General features: G+C 35.7%; 1 protein-coding gene across 9 annotated transcripts in view; it reads right to left on the bottom strand.

Annotated features, from left to right (window-relative positions):
* The window catches only part of PIK3CB (phosphatidylinositol-4,5-bisphosphate 3-kinase catalytic subunit beta), a 105515-nt gene that overhangs the window by 19919 nt on the left and 62250 nt on the right, over positions 1-23346 (bottom strand). For all 9 annotated transcript variants that reach the window (XM_064457331.1, XM_064457325.1, XM_064457327.1 and 6 more), the window contains 10 exons: positions 22024-22247; positions 19113-19295; positions 18686-18856; positions 17723-17800; positions 13244-13495; positions 12476-12572; positions 11476-11606; positions 7971-8024; positions 5794-5982; positions 300-421 (listed from right to left, as the gene is read on the bottom strand). In XM_064457331.1, the coding sequence (XP_064313401.1) occupies positions 300-421; positions 5794-5982; positions 7971-8024; positions 11476-11606; positions 12476-12572; positions 13244-13495; positions 17723-17800; positions 18686-18856; positions 19113-19295; positions 22024-22247 (1501 nt within the window). The remainder of the gene's footprint in view (positions 1-299; positions 422-5793; positions 5983-7970; positions 8025-11475; positions 11607-12475; positions 12573-13243; positions 13496-17722; positions 17801-18685; positions 18857-19112; positions 19296-22023; positions 22248-23346) is intronic.

Consider the following 23346-nt stretch of genomic DNA (forward strand, 5'->3'; position numbering starts at 1 on the left):
CTTTGTCCAAGAAAGGGGTGAACACATAACCCCCTCTGGGACAAAGGTACACTGGTATTCTCTTAGCAACGTGGAAAATAATAGTAATTGAATACAAGATATCAGAATAAGGAGGTTTAACTTGGCTGCCAATGTGCTCATCTAGAAATGAGACTGCTTGATTTGCCATCTATTCATGGTATGCAGCATGCTTAAATCTTTCCTCTTTGGGTTCTTTTTGTTTATAGAAAAAAAAAAAAAAGAATGCAGTTTTTCACCCCAGAAATCCTTGCATGCTTAAAAAAATACAATATACTCACCTCATTTGCTTTAAACAACCCACTGCATATTCTCTGACATACTGGTCTGGATAATTGAAATCCAACAGTTCTAATGCTTCTCTAGGCAGCAGCTTGGGCCATATCTGAAGGAGTGCCTGAAGCTGTTTTAGAAAGATGACTATTAAGTTACAGGTAAAGTAACTATTTAAGAAAATAGGTGGGTATAACTGCCCATAAAATCATTCGGGCGGTAGAGAGAGAGAAATAGTTCTGGGAAAATGGGCCCACTTCTGATTAAGTTTCTTACCCTTTAAAATAATCCAGATTTTTTTTTTTGGCACCAGGTCTCATTTATACTTAATTTGAAAATCTGTTTCTTCACACAGACACAGTGCACAGTAAACAAAGATTAGGTCACCCCAGATACATATGTTTTAGAAACATAGTTTAAATAAAATTCAGATAATGTTTTTTAAATGCTGTCATAAATATATAAACATTTTGGTAATGGTAAAAGTTTTCCATTGAAGAAGGTTTTTGTTGAGATCTTTACCAAAAATATTTATCCACCTCAACTGATGGATCATTCTCCCACATGCCCTGTGAATAGTAATGAGCTTAAATTGCAGAAAGGATGATTTGGGTTAGGTATTAAAAAAAATTCCCAATACTGAAGACAATGATGTACTGGAAAAAAATTACAGAAAATACACAAAACAGTATTATTTTGGACTACCAAGAACAACAACCTATAAAGGTCTCATAAAATAAACTGGGTTTAGTGCATTTTAATGAAGCTACCTGCAGAGACTATATTTTTATTAATATGTATGTAGTTGTATGACTGAAACAGTACATTATTACTTGAAAAAACCAAGCTTGAATGTGTAAATGCAGTGTATCAACAGCACAAGATTCTTCCTCTCTGTAGGAATGAGTCATAACTCATGATAAAAATACTCTTTCCTACAGATTAGATAATACAGGTATTTTATATTTAACTTATAGAATCTGAATTATTAGGAAGATCCTATTTTCCTCCTGATTTTGTAATCCATTCACAGCACAATTAAAAAAAAAAATAAATCTCTATTTCTACTATAAGTCATAGTTCAACTAATGCTTCCAGTTCAATTATGACAAACATATGAATTCATAGTCTCAACCTGCATTTAACAGGCACATCCATAACACTATTTAAACATCTAAAGGGGGCAGATGCTCAACTGGTTCATCTGTGCAGTTTTATGAAATTCAGAAGGCAAGAAACGGGCACAGATTAATCACAATGCAAAGCCAGTGGCCATGCTACAATTCCAGAAGTGCAGGAAAGAATCAAACTGTTTTCATGAGCAAATACTGGTATGAATACATGCAAGGTTCATAATGGTATAAAGTAAAATTAAAGACTTTTTAAAATATAGATGTCATAATCCCACAGAAATATACATTAAAAAATCAATTCAATCCTTAGCTCAACAAGGGTCAACGACACTGGTCCTTACATCAAGAACTACAGTCATCAACACTTACATGTCATGAATAATTGTACTGAAATTCTGAAAGAAATACTAACACTGGGCAGATACTTAATACCATAAAACAGATGTTGAAAATGCAAGCAGCAGCTATGCTTGTCAGACACACAGTAAGAAACTTCAAAACAAATGTATCAGAACTTCTAGCCAACCTGCTTTAAATCAGAACCAACAAAAACATAGAAACATTTTGCTAATAATGAATGATCAAAATGAATGAAGAACCTGAAATACAATCTGAAAAGATGAGCAAAAGTGGCCTTACATGCCTCATGTATCAGGCAATGAATTTTGAAAGTCATGGTCTTCAGCATGTACATTAACTGTGAAGGTTATTTGAAGATACAGACATCCTCCACTTTGACTGCTGAAATTATTCCAGAGGTTATTACAGTCAGAAAGTGTTAAGTGATAAGAGCTTAAAGGAAGGAAGATCTAAATGACCTATGAAACGGCCAAGAATCTTCCCCAAATACCTACTGCTTTGTTCACGTTCTGCGTTAGAACTTTCATTAAGAGAGAAGTGCAGTCCAATTCAATTAGCTCCACATCCCAGGTGGGGACTGGAAGCACTGTACACTTCTCCAAAGTGCAGGTGAAAAGATATCAGAAATACTTGTTGCATTTGGACAAAAGAATCTTGCACCATGAAATGCCCTTGTCTTCTTTGGCAGCAGAGAGGTAACTCTGCAGAACTTCCAAGTACATCGCATTTGTAGAGAAATTTTACTTGTCAATATATGTGTTTCAAGTATTTAAAATTTCTCTGCAATATCAAACATGTTAAAATGCTGTACATGTGAAATACTGCACACTTCTCTCATGTGGTTTACAACTCCTGACAAGCTGTAGGAAAACAAGGAACTTCAATTCTCAACAACTGTCTACAGGTTTAGAGAAAACTCAGATTTGGCCTTGGTGTATGAATATTTTTTTCTATAAAGAAATAACCACAATTCCTTTCCTGACAAGGAAGGAGAAGAAAGAATCCAACAAGTTTACTATAAGAGACAATACAATTAGGCACAGGCCAGCATCTGTATTCCAGTTATTTCAAGTATTTAAAAAATTAGCTGTCCTGTTTCTAATTCTCATTAATGAAGGTTTCACTTTACTGAAAGTGGGTGGAATTTTTTTTTTTTTTTTAATAATGGCTAAGCTCTGCTTTGAAAATAAATACTGCCTGTGAATTGTGCTAACAAGCTCTGCCACGCTACTACTCTGCTGAGCGAGGAGGTTATGGCAACAGTAAGGGCAAACACCTTCAGAATTCCTTCAGTGCAACTATTCTACTAAAATACTGCAATACAATGAGAGTTTGGATGAAATCTGTATGGTAGATAATACAAGAAAGCTGCCTTAATCCATTGTACATAACTTCAATCTATTAGTTCAGTGGTCCATAAAGATGGTCTACAATCAAATGTAATGGATTCTAAAAAACCTTGCTAAATTTGATATGCATTAATAGAAACAGAAGTAGTTATTTAGTTCTTTTTTCTTAAGAACAGCTGCTGTCCGGTTGTTTCTTGGAGGTTTTGTGGGGTTTTTGTCTTTGTGTTTGGTTGGTTCAGGATTTATTTTTTTTCCTAAATATTTTGCCTATGCATCAGACTGTCATTAAAATACTTAGAGCTAACAATAGGCATTGAAAAAACCTACCACCACAGCATGCATGTTGTAGTAGCACAAATATTGCAACACGTGGCTAGTACTCTATATATTTAATTTTAATGAGGGGTAAATTATGAGGCCTGCTAATGTTGGAATTCATAAAATTCATGAGGCTGTCTTGCCTCACCTGAAAAGATAAGTCAGTGGGAATACGTACATGTCTATGTATTACAGAAATATTTGGTGTGTTTAAGGATAAGGTCTCATTTTTCAGATAGACTATTCTTGCTGCCAAAACCAGTATGAAAATATAAACCATTCTATTGTCCATACATAAGAAAACATAAATAGTACATTCCTTCCAGAGAGTACACAGTAACAAGCAAGATGACTATGCATTTCCAGCCATCTATTTAAATAAAATGCTTTATACATATTTTTAAATATTCCCAAATTTAAAGGACTTAAAGGTGTCAACTAATATCCATACTGCAAATAACTTTTCCAAACTCTGCTACCAAAGGCCAAATTTCAAAGCCCCTAGGAAGCAATCAGAATGCCTCTTCCTTTGCATATTTTAACAAGTAAACAAATACCTGCTTATATTTCTACAGTTTGTATTTCCAGATAACTTTTAATAATGAACAATAAATTCAGAAGCATATAATGGAATTACTTAGGAACAAAAGATCCTTGCCTGTGAAAGAACACAAGTGAGCAAGTAGAATGCTACATTTTGTTAGCACAGTGTTCATGGCATGGACAATGAGCTAGGATGAAATTAATTTATTTTTATAAGTTTACTGAACATATATATTTAGCTGGTAGGAAGGATGTAATAGCAAATAAACTCTATGCTGGAGGCAAACTACAATTCTGACTGACTGGATAACCATGAAAATCACACGATGAATAGGTGGAAATTGAGTTTTCATGGAGCGATTTCCTTTTCTTCCAAGAACACCTAGCTTGTAACAGGCAAAGGTCAGAATACTAAGCTAGAATAGAAATTTATACTATCAATCATGATCTTTAACAGCAAATGTATTTTAGCTCAAAGCTTTTTAAAAATAAAATATTAGTTTAAAATTTAAAATATTAGGCTCGTGGAAAGACAAATATTATCTCACTGTAACAGCCTGCAAGAAGTAGAGCATCACTTAAATGTGCAATTCCATCAGGATAAGCAGATGCTCAAAACAACATCTGGGTTCACCCCTCAGGGCAAGTGTTGTGCTTGTTAACACTGGCCAGACTTCCATAGTTTTGCCCAACCTGCTCTGTACACTATCAGACAAAAAAGTTTCAATACAAAAGTAATAAAATAACAGATCCCTGGAATTAAGTCAGTCTATCAAGGAGGAATGGTCTCACCATAAACTCATAATTTTTCCTGTATCAAGGTTCCGCCTACTCCCAAAAAGCATCACAAAAGTTGGATTCTGTTTGGATAAATACAGAAAAAGGCAGCTACACCAACTTCTTTATATAGTATACTGAAATAACCTTGCACATCGATACAGCAAGCAAATGATAAAATTTTACTGAAAATGTAATCTTGTATCACAGCACCATTCTTCAGGTCCTTTATTTCCTACAGTTACTTTAAAGGAGACCATATTTGGTCAAACAGTCCATAAAATGAGAATGAAGTATTTTGTACCACTAGTGGGTATCATACCTCTTTGAAAAAATTATCTATGTGCCTCAATGAGATTTAGTTATCCAGTCTGAGGTGTGGATTTTTATTGCCTTTGAGCAGTTTAACAGTTTTTATAAGAAGCTTTATTTCGGACCTTGATTTACAAATTTAAACTTATTAAAGAAGTTTTTACTGTGGGGGTGCTCAAACACTGCAACATGTCACCCAGAGAGGCTGTGCAGTCTCCATCAGTGGAGACACTCAGAACTCAGATGGACACAGTCCTGCTTTAGCTGGCCGTGCTTGAGCCATGGGGGTTTGACTAGATGATCTCAAGAGGTCCCTTCCAACCTAAATGATTCTGTGGTTCTGTGAAATTCCTTGCATTTAAGATCAAAGTTGAGCTTAAGATTTTAAAATTAGCCAGAAGAAATAATTGCTGTGCTTTTCTCATCATTCAGAGGATCTCTGAAATGCATTTTGTGTTTGTGTGGGTTTTTTTTTTTGGTTTGTTTTTTTGTGTTTTTTTTGTTTTTTTTTTTTTTTGTTTTGTTGTTTTTTTTTGTTTTTTTTTTAAATAGTAAATTCTTGCTTACATGTCCAGGCCACAGAAGGTAAAAAAAATCAACTCTGGTTTATACAATAGTACCATTAAAATGTGTAAACTTAGGAAAGAAACCCTGTTTACTCATGATTTGACTCCAGCAGTTTTCCCCACCATCACTGTCTTTTCCCTTACCTGAGCAACATCTTCAAGTTTGTTCCATTTTAAAGAGAGCAGCAGTTTTGGCAATGATTGGGGAAAATTTTCCCGACAGTCATATCGCAAAGTCCAAATAAGATCCATTTCATTTTCACAGAGTTGAGATAAAGGATCTCTTTCCATTATTTCTTTTAGCACAACATAAAACTTCTTACCACCTCGACCCTAGAAAATGAGAAAGGTGTAACATTTTGATATATTAAGATTCTTATATTTCAGCTCAAGTACTAGAAATCCAGCACCAGGAAGAACAGCAGGTAAAACTCATGAAACACAGGGGTATGACTACTATGCATTTCTTTCATATTTCAGATTTCTTAAGCTATAAGAACTGTAATTAATAGATTCAAAATTCAGTGTATGGAAGTTTGAAAATGTAACTAAACTTTAGAGTGAATGACACTAGATGGCAATATTTCTATTTTCCCACTCTAACATGGAGAACTTTGTCTAGGATGCATATACTTTCTCCTTCTGTTTTTCAAGTGAGTGAATTGAATAGATATACATGTGGGGTTTTTGGTTGTTTTGTAATACTTTTCTAACAATACCCAAAGGGAAGTACATTTGTTAAGGCTACAAACACATTATTTTTGTCTTCTAACCCAGATTTGTCTTTTCCAGACGTTTTACTCCATTTTATATCTCTGAAACATTAACATTAGTACTGATTTTGTAAATCAGTTTGTATCACTGAGTCTTTGCACTGGCTCAGTTAATACCTTCTGTCACCAGCCATACCCTTATGCAAACTGCAAGGGCAGAAATTCAAGCTATGGTATCATCAACAATTGCCTTACATACATTAACAGGAGACAAAAGAAACTGCTGCTTTGGGGTAAGGAGGTAGTAGCTGAAGGGAATAAATGAGTTGCAATACATATTTTGAAACACAATATGGCAAAATTTAAATACTGCAGCCAACTTTATCTTCACAAAGCTGAGGAAGTTTCTACATCATTTTAAAAGATAGGCCACGGGTCTTCACATTAATGGAAAATTAAAAAAAACAAAGTTCAGAAGAAATTATAGTCAAAATCAATCAGGATTCATAGCAGAAACAATCAGCTCTCATCAGGTAACATTCTGCACAGGTTTCCCACCTGACAAAAATATACATCTGCTACACACAGAACTTAAGTTTAGCTCCTTCTAGAAATGGTAAGTGCCCGAGCCTTGTAGTGAGCTGAAATGTTTCAAGTATACATTTTAATGTAGAAACACCACTCAAGAATAAAATCTTTAGGAGTGAATAGACTTTAAAAAGCTAGTAGAATTGCAATGCCTGTTTAGTAAAAGTAAGTATATACTCTGTTTCTGTATCAAAATAAGTAAACAGTCTTGACAGTAAGGTAATTCTTATATCTGGAAATGTTAATCCTCCATATTAAAAGTCACAATACTCTCAAGTTAGTATGCTGCTATTTAAGATTTCCAATTATTTGTACACTAAGTTATTTGCACCCAGAAGTGGCATTGAGTTTTCACTTTTTCTGAGCACTTCAGGCACATGGTATTGTAACCGACACATTTTTCAATTAACTGCTTTATTCTTACATAAAATGCAGTAGTTATTATTGTTGATCCAACTGTGCTTCCACCATCTTAAATTGCAATCTTCTGTATTTTTGTATATAAACCAAAGAAAACGCCTTAAGATTCTGGTGATCCTTTCAAAATTTTTCCTTAGGTTACAAGTATTCGATTCCTCAAGAAGAACATATAATCATCATATTTAAGAAACATCACATATAGATCAATGACCATTTTTGAACTTATTTGGAAATATCTGACGATCAAGAAGAAAAATCGTACTTGGTAAAACTGAGCAATTTACCAGCAATATTTTATGCAGCCCAGGAATGTTTTCCAGATCTAATGTACATCTTAGCTGTGCTTCAAATCCATGGAGTATGTAAAGCAATTGTTCTTTGTGACAACAAATGGCCAAGAAGTCCAAAATGTGTTCGGAAAAGTGGATATATACATGAATTTTAAGGCGGTTTACCAAAATGAATTACATAAGAAAACAAAGGCAGTAGAACTACCATTATTTGAGTAGTTGACTTACTTATTTCTAGATTAATGTAGAAGATAAAAAACCAAAAAGCCCCACAAAATGAATTTTAAAACAGTCTTTAGCAGATGCTTACCGCCATTGCAGCATTGTCACTGCTTCTTGCAATCTCAGCTGCCTTTTCAAGTATCTGCAAAAGGATGGTTTTAAATACATCAGCTTTAAAACCAAATCTGACTGCATTGAAAGAATAAACATTATAGAAATGAAGCAGATAAGGAAATATTGTTATCTTTTAGATAATTACAACACTATTATTTTATATATACAGTGGTGTAACATGGACTTCTATGCTGTATCCCTCTTCTAATCTGCAGGACTATAGAGATCAGTAATAGGAGTGCTCATGATTACATCCATTTTCTTCTTCTTCACCATTCCTGGGCTAAACAGTCTTCCCTAAAGCACCTTGTTTTCTGTTTCTGTTTGCATTTCCTCCTTATTTTTCAGTATGGAAAATCAATTCCTTAACTCTAAATTATCCTTTGCCTTCTCATCTCTACGGCTGTTTTCAAGGGCACTGCTTCCATAAGTCATACTTGTTTCCCAAGTATCCACACTTCTAGTCTTCTATTTCAGTATGAATCCACAAACTTAGTCCTTTCACCATCCTCTCAGATTGCCCATATGATTTCAGCTAGCATTTCTAGTTACTTCTCTAAATCTAGCATCTTCCCCTTGCGTAACATCATGAATAACCAGCTTCCAACAAGAACTCATTTAATGATAAAGCTAATATTCTATGTACAAGCTCTTGGCACCAGTTAATACATAGCAACCCTCAGGAACAAGGACTGCTACTTTGGTTAACAGCAAAGCAACACTTCCCCAGAAGCTCAGCTCCAAGTTCCTCTTGCTTCCTCCCACCCCCCTGGCTTTTGAACATTCTACTCTAGTTTTTGAAGTTCATGTAACGAATCATGATGGGTAGTTAGGTATAGATGTAAATACAGTTCATCAAACTATATTCTGCACACTACTACAACCAACAAAGATGTGATAAAATGGAGACCAATTGAACTGGTCAGGTGGGTGTATCTACAGTTGTCAGATGCAGCTGCTTTGAGGAACAATTCATAAAATGAAATATCAATTGAGAAAGAAGTCTAAGGAACTATACCATCTCATTTCCCTCAGAGGTCTGCCCCTCCCATCACCCAGGAATGTAACACCACCCCCAGACACAGATATACCAAGACTTGTATTTTCTTTGCTGGGCAATATGAGAAGCAACAAAGGACTACAATAATCACAGCATAAATACCCAGCAGTTAAAATCCTTGAAAAGGTATACTAACTTGTTTTATTTCTTTCTCTGGATGAAATGCTTGTTAATATGATGCAATACATCTGCTACTTGTCTACAAAGCTTGTTTACATACTGTGTGTGAAAACATCCATAAAGAAAGCCAGTGTCCTAACTCCGATGCTTGCCTCCTCGTGCATTTTAGAGTTACTCTGATTGCAAACAAATTTGAAAGGTTCTACAAGCCCAGCGTTGTTCAACTGAACTAGGAGTCCCTGAGTGTCAGCAGCACTGATCATAAAGCAGCCCTGTATATGGCTCCTGCATTAGACAGTTCTTATCAATCTTCAAGGCACTTTTGCTCACTCAGCCCCAAACAACTGTTCACTGCAAATGGTCGATGTTATGGTCAAGAAGATTAATCTATTTTTGCACACTATGGCATCCAATTTTCCATTTTCTTGGCAGAAACAAGCAACACACTGGGAAAATACAACAAGCGAGTCTCATCTAGGCAATTTTGAAAAACACATTCTTAGCTGATATAATTCAAGCAGCTACAATGTTAGTCCTGATTCAACAGGACCTTCACCAAGAGAATCTTTCTGATATTGGGTATCTTCCTCTCTTCTGAGGGAGACATTTCAGTATACGCACAGAATTGGAATGAATTATCAAAGGGTTTAAAGCTCCAATTTTCCCAGTAATACTGCAAAACAGTTTCTTAACTCTAGGGAATTTCAAGTAGCAAAAGTTACTGGGGGAAAAAAAAGAACTGCTTAAAAAAACCCAAAAGACCACATTTTGTAGCATTTCCTCAAAGTTGAATGGTTTCAATGAATATTTCATTACCAGCTCTGCCATCGCTTTATGAAGATGCTCTGGAATCTTCCTGTCTGATACACAGGACTTCTCAGGCACAGTTCAAGAACGGTGCAAAGCCACAAAATAAAAAAAGCCAACAGCCAAACAGAAGTTACCAGGGACGGTGAAGACTAAACGCTACCTTAACATCAACACATCAGGTAACTTACTCATTAAAATCTTTTATCTATATTTACCCCAGCATTTTAACATACTGAAAACTTGATACTGCAGGTACAAATAAAAGGAACAATAACAAACATGCAGTTACTTAGGAAACACACTTTTATGTAACATGCCTGTAATATGCACATAAAAGCAGCTTTTTTTTCTTTAGCAACTAAATACATATAGTGTAATGAGCAAAAAATTTAAAGCATTACAAATAAACCAATAGCAAAACTGTCTAAAATCTGTCCAGTATGAAGAGTAAACCGGTCAACCAAAGTTAAGCCGACAATTAGTCAGTACACTTTTAACTCTTAAGGCATCTCCAATTCTGTTTTATTTTAAGTTACTACATACTGTGCTGAAAAGGAGGAAAAAAAATCCAATCCAAACCAACCAAAATCAAATAAAAAAAAAAAACCAAAATATCTATCTTGTTATTTGATTTCCTTTTGATGAACCTTAAACCCAAAATCCCTCTTCAATCAAGCTGATAAAGCTTACTGATTTCTGTCTTTGTTCAAGCCCCTCAAAGCTGCAAAACCCTCAAAAAAAAAAAAAAAAGGCCCTTTTCTCTATGTGGTTAACTTTCCCAAAAACAAAGTTCACACTAAGGTATGTAAGAGTTAAATCTTGTTTTTTCAATGCATCCTTAGTTGTCCATTCTAACACTCATTTTATTACTTGTTTCCTGGTCTTAGCTTTATTTGCTAGTTTGTGAACAACTTGCTATCTAGCACTCACACTACAGGCATTACCAGGTGTATTCCAAATACACACTTCCTTTCTATCCGTATCTCTAGAAAACTGCAGAGCAACTGAAGGGGATTTAGCTCAAGAGCAGACCTTGAGAAATCCCTTTTCATACAGTATGAAAAGACTATCTATCCGTAAAAGGATTTTAGCTCATAGAGCGAAGTGGTGTCCCAAAGAGTGGGTAACATACATTTGTACAAAGAAATAACTGATCTTTACAGATCACAGGCAAGCACATTTTTAAGGTTTCCAGAACAGCAGATAAATTTAGCTTTTTGTAAGATCATTGATATTGGAAACGGATTATGCTTCTGACCTTCAAAGGACTATGTACAGAGTGTTTTTAAAAGTACGTACCTTTAAAACACTGTCTGAAGACCCCGAAGTCAAACCACTGGCACTCACACAGTGCGAATTTTAAACACTGCAGTATGTTAACTAAAAGCCAGGAAGTGGGGAATTCAGTGGAAAAGGCAGTGTTGAAAGGAAAGCAGAAATAGCTATTTACACATAAGCATTCACAACTGCTCTTTATGTCATGCCTTACCTTATCAAAGGGAGGGTAATTAATAGGCTGTTTTGAATATTCTTGAAATCTAATGTGCAAAGCTGTTGCATTTTCAGTGTAAGGGTTAGTCTGGACTGTTCCCATTGGATTCAACATTTCTTCAAGTTCATCTGAAACATCAGGCAGAACAGTTAGTATTATAGTCCAGGCACACATTGTAATTAAAAAAGCTGAAAGGCAAAGGCACAATGAGAAATTGCTTACTGTATACAATGGACAGAACCATGTTTTGCTGCACAGCACTTTCAGTACAATGCACTGCACTTCCAGCATAAACTACCCATACCTCCCACATTCACAAATGTTGGATTATCACCCAATAAGAAACTGATTTTCTCTTTCCAAAATAAACTAACAGTCCAGAGAGGCTGAGATACCCCTATACAGAACCAAATCCCAGTAAGATCTGCAGCTTCTGTAAACCAGTATATACACTGCCTTTATATGAAATAGTACCAAAAAAAAGTTTTAAGCCTGATTTCTTTCAGCACTACAGCCAAGTTGATTCAGGGTTTCTCAGGATGAAATGTAGAGTGGCATGGAGATTTCAGACACTCTTACCAATCAATGAGAATGTCATGGAAGGAAGACAAAAATAAAATTCTAATTCATGACGCAAATATTCTCACATCAGTATAGCTTATCTATTTAGTTAAGGATGCATAGGCACAGGGAACAAAATGAAAAGGTAACACTAGATATAAACCGGCATCTATTTTTATGCAATTTGCCTTCGATAACAGGTAAAACTTTTAGAATACTGTTATCAAGCACACTTTTGCCTTTCCTCCTTCCTGATACACAACGCTTTCAGGGAAGAGATCACGACTTTAAACATATATCCACATAAAAAAATACAAGTAGTAAAAAGATTATGACAAGAGATTCAGACATGCATACAGTAAATATTCTACTATTTGCTACTACTCTTCTTTAGTCTTAAGTATTTAAAGTCCAAATCTTAAAAGTTAAACTTTACCAGGAAATGATGACCAGCTGTGCAGTACCAGTTCTCCATTCTTCAACTGTCCTTTATAGTCAAATACCATGGTATTTACCCAGGCTACAGGATAATGCTGTCAAAGGAAAGAATTTTTACATGGAAACTAAGATGTGAGCGAATATTACTCTGCAGAAAGATCTACAATGTAAATAAAATTGAGAAGATTAGTTTTTTTAAAAATGGTGATGTCTTTTAGAAAAGAAGTGAAACACATGCAGAGTTTTCAGTATATACACCAGTACCACTGAGGGCAATAAGACTTAATTTTAAGGGTGTCAGTCTGCCAGTGTAAAAATACACATTTTCTGGAATGTAAGCCTTTACCTGAATGTGAGCCTAGATGCTTATTTTTTCCATCTTTTCCCCAATCACAACTCATCTAGAGTTCAGAACAAAACTGACCTTTTAAAATAAAATTCTTTAAAAAGCCATTTGACAACTGGCTTACAACCAACATTTTCATACCTTTTCTGAGAAGGAAGAGAAATTTTTTTCATACCAAAATGTGCAATTCTTAATACATATGCTCTTCATAAGGTTTGGGGTTTTTTTTGTTGTTGTTTTGTTGTTGGTTTGGGGTTTTTTGTGTGCGTGTGGGTTTTTTTGTTTGGTGGGGGGGTTTGTTGGGTGGTTTTTTTTCCATTTGCATTCTCGAACACTAAAGTGAAGACAATGAACGATCTCTGAATACTCATTTCAATATAATTCAGAGGTACACTCAAGAAAAACAAATAAAGTAATTACCACTTTTCCCGCTTTCCTAATGGTTTGGTATTTGGAAGGATTCATTGCCTTAGTTGACTTTTTAGTTTTCATCTTATCCATCACAGCATAAACTGCAAAGCAGAGCCTTGCCATTCTTGGTAGATCACAGACATTTATTTCAAACTCCAGTACTTCATTCCAAATGTGGTCACTTCTCCCAGATATTTCTGTGCTTACAATGGTTTTACAAAGGAGCTCTGTACCATGGAAAAGGCCAGCCCTAACATGAACCTGCAATAAGAAAATGAGAAATTTTAAGCTTGCCACAGAACCTACAGAATTCTGTACAGAATATTATACAGATCATATCTATATATATGCATTTAATCAATATTTCTATCGTGAAAGAAATACTAATTTTGAGGTTTTAAAATTAACCAAACAATTCTTGAGAAGAAATTCTTTTTACTTTGGTATTCATGTTCTCGGCCAAATCAGAATATTTCTTTAAATAGTGTTGGCTACCAATTTTTTCAGTACTGAATTACTTATATTGCCACATATGACTACTAACAACAACTACTCATTTGTAGTAACAATTGCAATATATGGATATACAAATGCTTCTAACTTAACATACTTAACACAGAAGGAAATCACAGGAAGCAAACAACTAAGCAGAATGAAAAAGATAAGACTGTTTTTCTGAATACAAATTCAAATCTCCAGGTAGAACCAATTTGTTTCTAATGGAGAAAAGGCTTGGTTTTTTCAGCTTAAGAAAAATTTAATTTATTTCTTAAACTATTTATAAAAGTGTACAGAGAGAACACTGCTCACGCTGACATCAGAAATCACCAATAATAACAACAACAATGTACATAATTCCCAGGAATTCTGTTTTGTCTTTAGCACCCAGAAACCAACAAAACCAGCTAGCTTGAATGCTAAAAATACAGAACAGGAAAGGAGAAGGACAAGAAGAAAAAGAAGCTGAAGTTATCTGCACTGAAATTAAACACATTACAGGTCAATGCTAAGATGTGGCTCATTTCTGCATTTCTGTTTAATAATGTACGTACACAGAAAACTGCATGTTTCCAAGTATCCATACTCTTGGACTGGACAGTTTCAACAAGAACCCCAAGGAGGTCTTTTTTGTTGCATGAGCAAACAAAGAGATAAATATGCCAAGTTCTTTCAGGTGACCTTCCAAGATGGGGTGGGAAAGAGAATCACAAATGTAATCCTTTGGTCAACACCAAAAAGAAGTTCTCAATTTAATGAGTAAAAGGTGAGCTGGTGTTTCAAGTTCCCTACACTCCAACAACCTTCCCAACATTCCCTTTAAGCTATCATATTATTTCTGAGCACTGTAAGGGAAAGGAGAAGGTGTTTAAAATTTGGTACAGGTTTTGGATAAAAATAATTCACCTTTGAATTCCTAACTGACATAGACAAGATCTGTTCTGGGAGAGAGTCTGTCTTTCCCTCCTTCAAAGAAACAACAGCATGATCAACATTGAAGCAGTTCCAATCTCAATATATCTTTTTTGGCTACACCAACTACTGCTTCAGTACTAAGTTCTCCATTCGTAAACAAGCTCAGATAAACTAGGCACCGACAAACTGTAATACGTTTAAATATTTAAACTGTAAAAGTTTAAATGAAGTCATGATAGAGAGCAAATCTATCTTCAGCCCAGCATAATCCCTGGAGAAGGCATTAGTAGAACCAACAGATGGTCTCCAAACATCAGCCATTCTGATCATCCTGGACTTCTCTGAAGCAATTGCTACCACTGATCAAGAGACTGCTGTCACAGCATAGGAACAGGCAGAGGTATTAGGCCTTGGAAAACACTCTGCTATGGGTTATACTCCTTCTTGATACAGATGCCATAGGAACATCCATTATGAAACTGACTTGTTGGCTTACATATATACAACCCCAAATTTACTTCCAAGCTTACAATCAGTCACTGAAAGACAACTACATTCACTTGAGTCCCAGCGATACTCATGAAAACCACTATTACCTATTTTTGGCATGCACAGCTTCACCACTGTGAACCAGAGTTAAGAACAGCAACACGAACATCCATGAAACAGATCACACGAAAGCAATCTTACTTCAGGAAATCTAAATGTATACAGACTACGTGTGTATATACCTACAGGTAACAATGTATACAATCAAAATTCTAATTGATTCCTGATTACATTTACTGCATTTTTTTTATTTGCTTGTAATTAAAGATTGCAGCCTTATATTCTTCAAAAAGGAAATACTGTGGCTGATGTCAGAGAACCGATTAAAAAAAACGGTTGGTCATAACCTTCTTGAATCAATTCACCAGATCGTCCTTTATTAGTTCATTTGGAGATTCACTGTATGTTCAACTAAATTTATAATCAATTTCCTTCACTGATTTAAAGATATCTTATAGAAGTATGATTACATGTAGTGTATTATCAACTTGTGCTTGAACACCAGCAACAGTAAATATTCTAAAATCTGCCTTTTTTCTTTAAAACTAGGGGTTTAAATTCACATGTGCATAATTCCCAATATTGTTCTTTGACTTGCTATCATCTGATATTGTAACTATATGCCACCACACTTCCCTGACTTTTCTTTTACTTTATTAATGCAAAAAGCATAAGTGATCAAGTAAAATTTGATAGTAACAAAGCATTGTATCATTAGAACAGATTCCTATTTCTCTTGCCTTTTGGCTAGTTCTAGTGCTATGATTTCCAATGCTGTTAATGTAAGGGATTGGATCCTAATTATATATTTACATTCTGACACTCCCCTCTTACTAATGAAATGGTATGTACCGATGGTGCAGCCAAAGAGCAAGACAAAAAGAAAAGCAATTTTAAATGTCACGTATTTGGAAATTGGGCGCTAGACAGCTGAATGAAGTCACTTGTGCTCTAGGTGAAAATACTCAATCCAGTTCACATTAGTGGAGTGCTAGCCATCTGACAAATGTTTTGTTTCCCCACTACAAACACTGCATTTATGAACCCCGTTGATGGTTTCAGCAAAAATGGATGAATATTTGCTTGATCCAAAGCACAATGAACTAAAAGAACAATGGCAGTGAACTGAACAGCCTTAGAATCAAGACTAGGAAACAAATACGTCCTCAGCAGTGACAATTCCATAATAGCGCAGACAGACAATGCAGAGAAACATGCACAAGCTTGCAAGGTTACTACATGCATTCTTGTTCTTGGGTAACTATAGGGCTTTAAATTTTCATTACTAAAAAGCATTCAAATGCTAAAAAATATTTAGATAGTGTCCACAGGTACCCATACCAAAGAATTATCAATTTTTCCTGTTTCTCTCAAGCTTACAATCAACATATTTTCTTTTTCCTCTAAAAGAATACTGAAAGTAACCAAAAGTCACCTTTTTTTTTTTTTTGAGGGGGGGAGTGGGGGTGGGGGTAAAAAGGATAAAAAAAACACCAAAAAAAAAGTTAACAAACTTGATAGCTATGCTGCTTCTGGAATCCACCTTCGCTTTTCCCTTCCCTTTTAAAAGAATTAAGAGTCTACAGAATGTAGAGTTAAGAAGATAGTACAACTAGCTAAATAATGGTTTAGACAAAGAAAAGGGGAATATCTGTTTTTTCAGACATCCATTTCCACAGTCAGAGCATCTCAAGTAGTAGAATTATAACTATGGCTCATTCACCTATGTGGTAAAATACAGTATTGCTAATATACAAGGAGGTTGTAACAATAGTTTTGAAAGAAAAAAAAATGCACTGAGTATCCAGAATAAGGCATCAGAACAGCAAAATTCAATGGCTAACTTAATTTCTTCCTAATCTACATGACTGGCTGTTTAATTTATTGATTACCAAACAAAATAAAGAAAATGCGTTTTTTTTTTTCTACCTCACACACAAGTGTCTTGTAAAGTCTTAAAGTAGTCGTACAATAAACTCCAATATGTTAACAACTTGTGGTCTGTGAAACAATCAGTAGCCCAGTCGTACATTTTTACAGGAAGTGATACTACAGCTTTTTGTATGTGTGTGTATTCAGCGTATTTAGAAAAGTAAAAGACAGATTGTACAGTAGTATGCAGTTTATGCTTAGACACACATAGAATATATTCTGGGCTACAAAAATACCTTATGTTCCATTGAAAAATGTTTACTATTTAATTTACTTGTGTTTGTCAGAGGTTTATGACAGTTTGGTGTGAAATAAGCTTATTCAAACTAATATCAGTACTTTACAGATACCATCTTAAACTGATCAAGTACCACATGAACATTCATGTCATACTGTCTGTAATTACTGATAATGTTCTAATGCACATACCCAACTTCAGACTTTATTCAATGCTACCAATATAACTGGGAATAACTATAAATGCATATTACACTTTTGCTGAATTGAAATCTGTATGATTTTGTGTTCGCTAAACATTGAAAATTATTGAAATTATGAACAGAACATCATCTGATACTAGGCACAGTTACTTACTTTGGCATTTTCTTCTGTGTTTAGTTTATTACCCTTTAACAGAATAATCTTGAAAGGGTTGGAAATATCCCATACACTCTGAGAAGGGAAACAAAGATGCAAGTTCATTCTTAATCAGTGTAACATACTGAGAACTTATAAGCTAAGCATTTTAAGAAAGTCATAAATACAAACTAAAACAGATGCATTTTTCAAAACATTAATTTGAACCCTTAAAAAATAAGCTGGTTATCATAACTACAAGAGTCTACAAGATGCCCTAAAGGGAAAAGTTAGAAAAAACACTTAGCTGAAAGCAGGGTGGGAATGAGAAAATACATTGAGTGCTGCTTGCTGACAACTCAGAAAAACCCTCCAAATTTATTGTTCATTCTGAATATATACAGGGTGTGTAACAGAGCAAAGTCTGCCCCCATGCCTTAGAATGACAGTACGTAAATTGGAACTGTGCTGTAAGGCCACACGTTTAGCAATAAAGGAAGCACCCTATTAAAAGGAAAGTCAGATGTTTATTATTGCAAAAGTTGCCATCACGGAAGTGGCAACACCATGCAAGATATCTGGGATAATACAAGAGGCCACAGAACACTACTCCCCAAGCTAGTGGAGCCTACACATTGTGTTGAAGCTAAAGAATCCAGATTCTCTGCAATTTCTCCAGTTGCTGGTTACAGACTGCTACCCATTTTTCTGGGTGGTGAATAAAAGTAGAATCCATAGCAACGGAAAGGAGGCAGTGTGGGGAGAAGGAGAACGGATGAGGCAAGGGAAGGTAAGGAATTTCCAAAAAGCCTCATGTCTGCAACTTCTGAGGTAAACCTTGCAAGCAACCAGAGGCTCCGAGGAGACCTAGATGACCTACACTGGAAAACGGCAGTAGTAGCACAAATCCCAGGCATTGTGGTTTATATTTCACATGTCACTGTTCCTTTCGGATATTAGATATCCTCCACATGAACTTACAGTTGTTGCTCTTGTTTTTTTTGGTGGCAGAGGAAGAGGAAGGTTGGATGATTTTCGGTTTATGGCAGCTTCTATAGCAATCATCTCCTGCTCGCACATTTTCTTTATGGTGCAACACTCGACTAGAGTCAGCTGAGGAAGAGTCCTGTTCATCACACAGTTGCGTATATACTAAAAGCCGACAGAAAACAGTTGTTATCAGCTAGCAGACTACTTCTACGGCAACTTTAAAATCAAAGAAACCATATTACAAGGTTACAAAGGAAATGGTGCACACATATTTTAAACTTGGAGAGGGCAGCAGACATGAGGAAGCAGCATGCTGCTCTTCCGCATAGCTGATTATCCAATGGCACAGGAAGCAAGGTCAAATTTTGGCCAAGGCATTAGAGAACTGTTACAGTAAGTTCTAAAGCGCTTTATGTACCTGAAACTGAATTAATGGGTGATCTCCAAAAACATATTCTAGCCTTCCACTAACTTGTAGCACATAGTCAGCAGGATCAACTTCTTCATCTTCTTTTCCATGGATAGTCAAACGTTTTCGGATTGCCAGCTCATTCAGCTTGATGGGATTCATGTTAGGAGACACCTGAAAACTAAATACGTCCTAACAAAACAAAGAGGAACACTGAATGTCAACCTTGTCATAGTCAGACATACAAGGCTTAAATCATAGTGTACGCAATAAAGTAGGTAGAAATACTTCAGGTAGAAATACTTAGCCGTTAAAAGCCAGTCTATTTCAACACTTACAGTTAATCTCTACATCTTCAGTGCAATCAGAGCAGTAGTCACCCTAAAAGCTGCCAAATGGTCAATTCTCAAACTTTGATAGTATCAGAAATACTTTTAAGAACACAGAACTTTATCTAATTGATTCAGTGGTGATTTAAAGACTTCTAGATCAGCATATTGATCTAGAAGCTTGTACTTTACAATGTGAATGAGGGGGACAATAAGTCATGCATACATTTCAAGGTATTTAGATGTGTTAATTATTCTTCTTTCTGGCCACCAGCAGGTTATCCTCCTCCTAGGTACCACTGCACTCAGAAGAAAACGAAAGCTTCAAGTAATACAGCAGAAGAAACTGTTAGTGACTTATGTACAAAAACACCATCTTATTTAGGGAAGTGGAGAAAAGGGGGGTAGCAGCCAATACCTGTAGCATTCTGACTAAAACATGAAAAGACTCTGCATTTTCAAATAAAATTTTTAATCAAACCTTTAAAGGCTATCTACATATTTCCGAAGTATCTGTAATTTTGATGCATTCTGAAAAGGTACTGGTAAGATGTTACTTTCTTTTTTCAATTTTAAAAAAAATGGTCAAATTCACTTAAAGCTCCTAATGAAAAAGGCCTGTGAAATCTTTCATCTCCCTTAATCTACCACATTATGCTCTGCACTCGTTTATTTGCAAAGGTCGATTCAGTGAGGTTTGGGGTTTTGAGTTTTTTTTAATTATTATTTACACACACACACTCATGATGTAAGCACTCTAAAAGCAGCCACTTACAAATGTGAAGTGTTGCCTGGCTTACATTCTTTTGACTTGTGCTTTATTTATATAGAAGTTAACTGGTAAGAAGCCAAGCTGCCCTAATGTTAAAATCTCGCTCTGTAAAGCCAGGCAGAATTAATTCTGTATTTCCTCAGTTTCTGCTGGCTCATAACAGTTTCCCCCTTTCAGAAAGCTGCCAAACTGTCAAGCCTTTCTCCTATCATAACTGATAGTGGGTAGACAGGGAAAGACACTTTTTCCTCCCAGGAAGCTGATGCTCTGTGATGGCTGCCTTACTTCCAAATTGTAGGTCTCTAGATGTATGTCACGGGAATGGGGATCAGCCTCTTTCTCTTGTTCCAGAGAAAACTGGGTAGCTCTTACAGCTCCCCCATATATTTTAGACAAGAAGTATTTTGATATACCTTTCAGTAGGAATGCTGCAGGATTGAAAGAATGCAACAGTCCCCATACTTCCCTACTTATTTCTCCCGAGATGATTTTTAGTACTCAGTGCAAGTAGTAGAGTCTGGAACAGAGTTTACCGCTCTAAAAAGCGGCCCAGATTTGAACTGTTAACAGCTCTGAAGGTCAGAATTGGCAGCAGAAGCATTTGAAGCATTTGAAATGTCAGCAGCCTAAGCTATTACAGTGGCAGGCAAATACATTCTGTAGCAGCATGAACTTTTGCACTGCTTTTGTACTGTTATATTATGCATATGTATACAATATCTTAATCAAAAGCTGACAAACATACAGATATTTTACTCCTGGACAACTACAAGTCCTCTGCTAAGCCAAAGAGGACTAGAAAAAGGTTTTGTCATAAAAACACCTATGCATCCATCATTAACTAGCATTACTGGTGACCCAATCTAGTATTCACCTCTGTACTTAGTGTTTCCAGAGTCAGATATAATTTTACCACTTTGGATTTTTTATTTTTTAAGTTAAAAAAAGCATCAGAAATAAAGCTTTGCAAATAAAGATCACCTGAATCATTAGAAAAATCAGTATATAACACCTAGGCCAAAATGGACACCAAATATAACCTGATATATTTACACACTTGTGAGATTTTAACATTTCGCACGCTGATTCCTCACTTTTATCAAAAAAGAGTACAGTGCAAAAATCATTTCTGGGAATGCTGGACTCAGGTAGAATAATAGCAACTTCAACATAAAAAAAAAATGAAGCTAAAGCATTTTAGGTTCCACCTCCAACGCAATCAAAAGGGGGGTTTATGTTAAAAATAAGCTACGGATTTGTAAGCTGAAACAAAAAGGTAACTCTCAAGTTTCAGCTAATGTTTTATTTGTCTATATGCATGTCTAATATAGGAAATAGTAATTCCTCTTTTTTTTTTGATTTATTGCTCAGCCTAATTAGCAGATCAACCCCAAAGATGTTCGACAGTGAATCACTCACAAAAAAACCATGTTGAATACGGTGCCTCCCAATTCAATGTCTCCTGAGCCTAAAATTGCATGCCAGTGAAGTAACACAGTAACAGTTGGCCAAAAAATGTCCTGACAACTTTGAATTATGTTTTGCATTTAAACAAATGTGAAATAATACAGAATATACAAGTTGTACATTTTGACTTTAGAAACAGAACTGTAATTTGACTTCAAAAGTTCAGTTGACAACCACAGGTTCACATCCTCATTTTCTTTCAAAAGTCAAGGATCCTGGTGAAAGAGTTAGCACTTTAAAACAAAACACCATGATGTTAGTATTCTATTTCATTTATATACTTATTGACCACATGCTAGTTCAGATCAGTATCAAGAACAGTACGTGAAATATGATGAACAACCATTCCTACCTGACAGTTATCAAAATGAACAGCCACTACAAGATTTCCACCATAGAGCTTATCTTGGAAGCTCTCTGGGATAACAGGTTCCTGTTCTGGTGGGTAAGTGTGATTTAACCAGTCCATCCAGGAGAGACCCACAAGCGACTGAATTTTTTCCTCACTGATTCTCCGCATCTTAGCTCGGAAGTCATTCACTTCAGGATCTTGTAAGGCATCGAACTCATGAAGACCTGAAAAGAATTCAAGTAAGCAAAAGGATAGCTACCTGTACAAATATTGTCCATCTCTTTATTATCCCACTCAAACCTTTATTATCTTTAAGTTAAGGTTACATAAGTCGTTTTCTTCAGACACCCCATCCAAAAACAGGTTCACAAAAGTGAGTTGGTTTCTACTTCGTCCCGTACATCAGTGGGCTTCCAAAGTTACTTCTACAGTTCCCATGCAACCTGGCATGAGAGTTTAGTTCAAACAGCAAGAACCAATGCCTCTCTCAGGTGCTATTACATGGAAAAGCCAACCTCACCCTGAGTTCAAGACAGTTTAGAAAGTTTGATGTCTCTCCTCACAACAGCAAGTGCAAAGAAAGCACAGTAAATGCATCATAAAGACCATACAGGGGAAGCAGTGTTTGAAAACTATTTTTTATTATTTCCACAGATATCATGTTTTTCATTTTGTTTAAATGTCAAAAAAGAAGGATAGTGGGACTGTAAATAGATCAATTTATTCTTGAATCTTCCTTGTGATTAAAATCTTCTACTCAAGTCAAAATGATAGGACTGAAATTTCAACCAATCCAAGACCAATAAAGTTTCTTTTCCAAAATCTGTAATGGGAGAATACACAGTGGAGAGTCTACACAGCTGTGCTTGTTTGGTAATCCAGGAAGCACAGGGCCTGCGACTGTTTTTTTTCTTTTTCTCCTGAACTTTGAAGGACATTGTCCAAACTACACAAAGCACTGAACACCTTTTAAGAACAAAACAGTAGGTTTAGAAGCTTAGGCAGGAACACATTTTTTCTGCTACTAAGGTACAGAATAGGGGCTGCACAAGGAAGGATCTCGCACAGCTATAGTAAGCAAAATATTAAATCAAAGAATGTGAATCTCTCAGAATCTGTCAGTCTATGTCTGAATGGTTGAACTGGCGAACTGTTTCCATTGTCAGCTTTAACAAATAGGCAGACAGTGTACTGCTGAAATCTAAACAAAACCTGCAGTCTTTTATAAAAGAGCTAACAATGGTTCATTGTTTTAAAACAAGAGGTATGACCTCACACAACCCTGTCAATCTTGATTGTATAACCAAGCAGAATAGATTTAAA

This window comes from Phalacrocorax carbo, chromosome 7, assembly GCF_963921805.1.
Source record: "Phalacrocorax carbo chromosome 7, bPhaCar2.1, whole genome shotgun sequence".
NCBI lineage: Eukaryota > Metazoa > Chordata > Aves > Suliformes > Phalacrocoracidae > Phalacrocorax > Phalacrocorax carbo.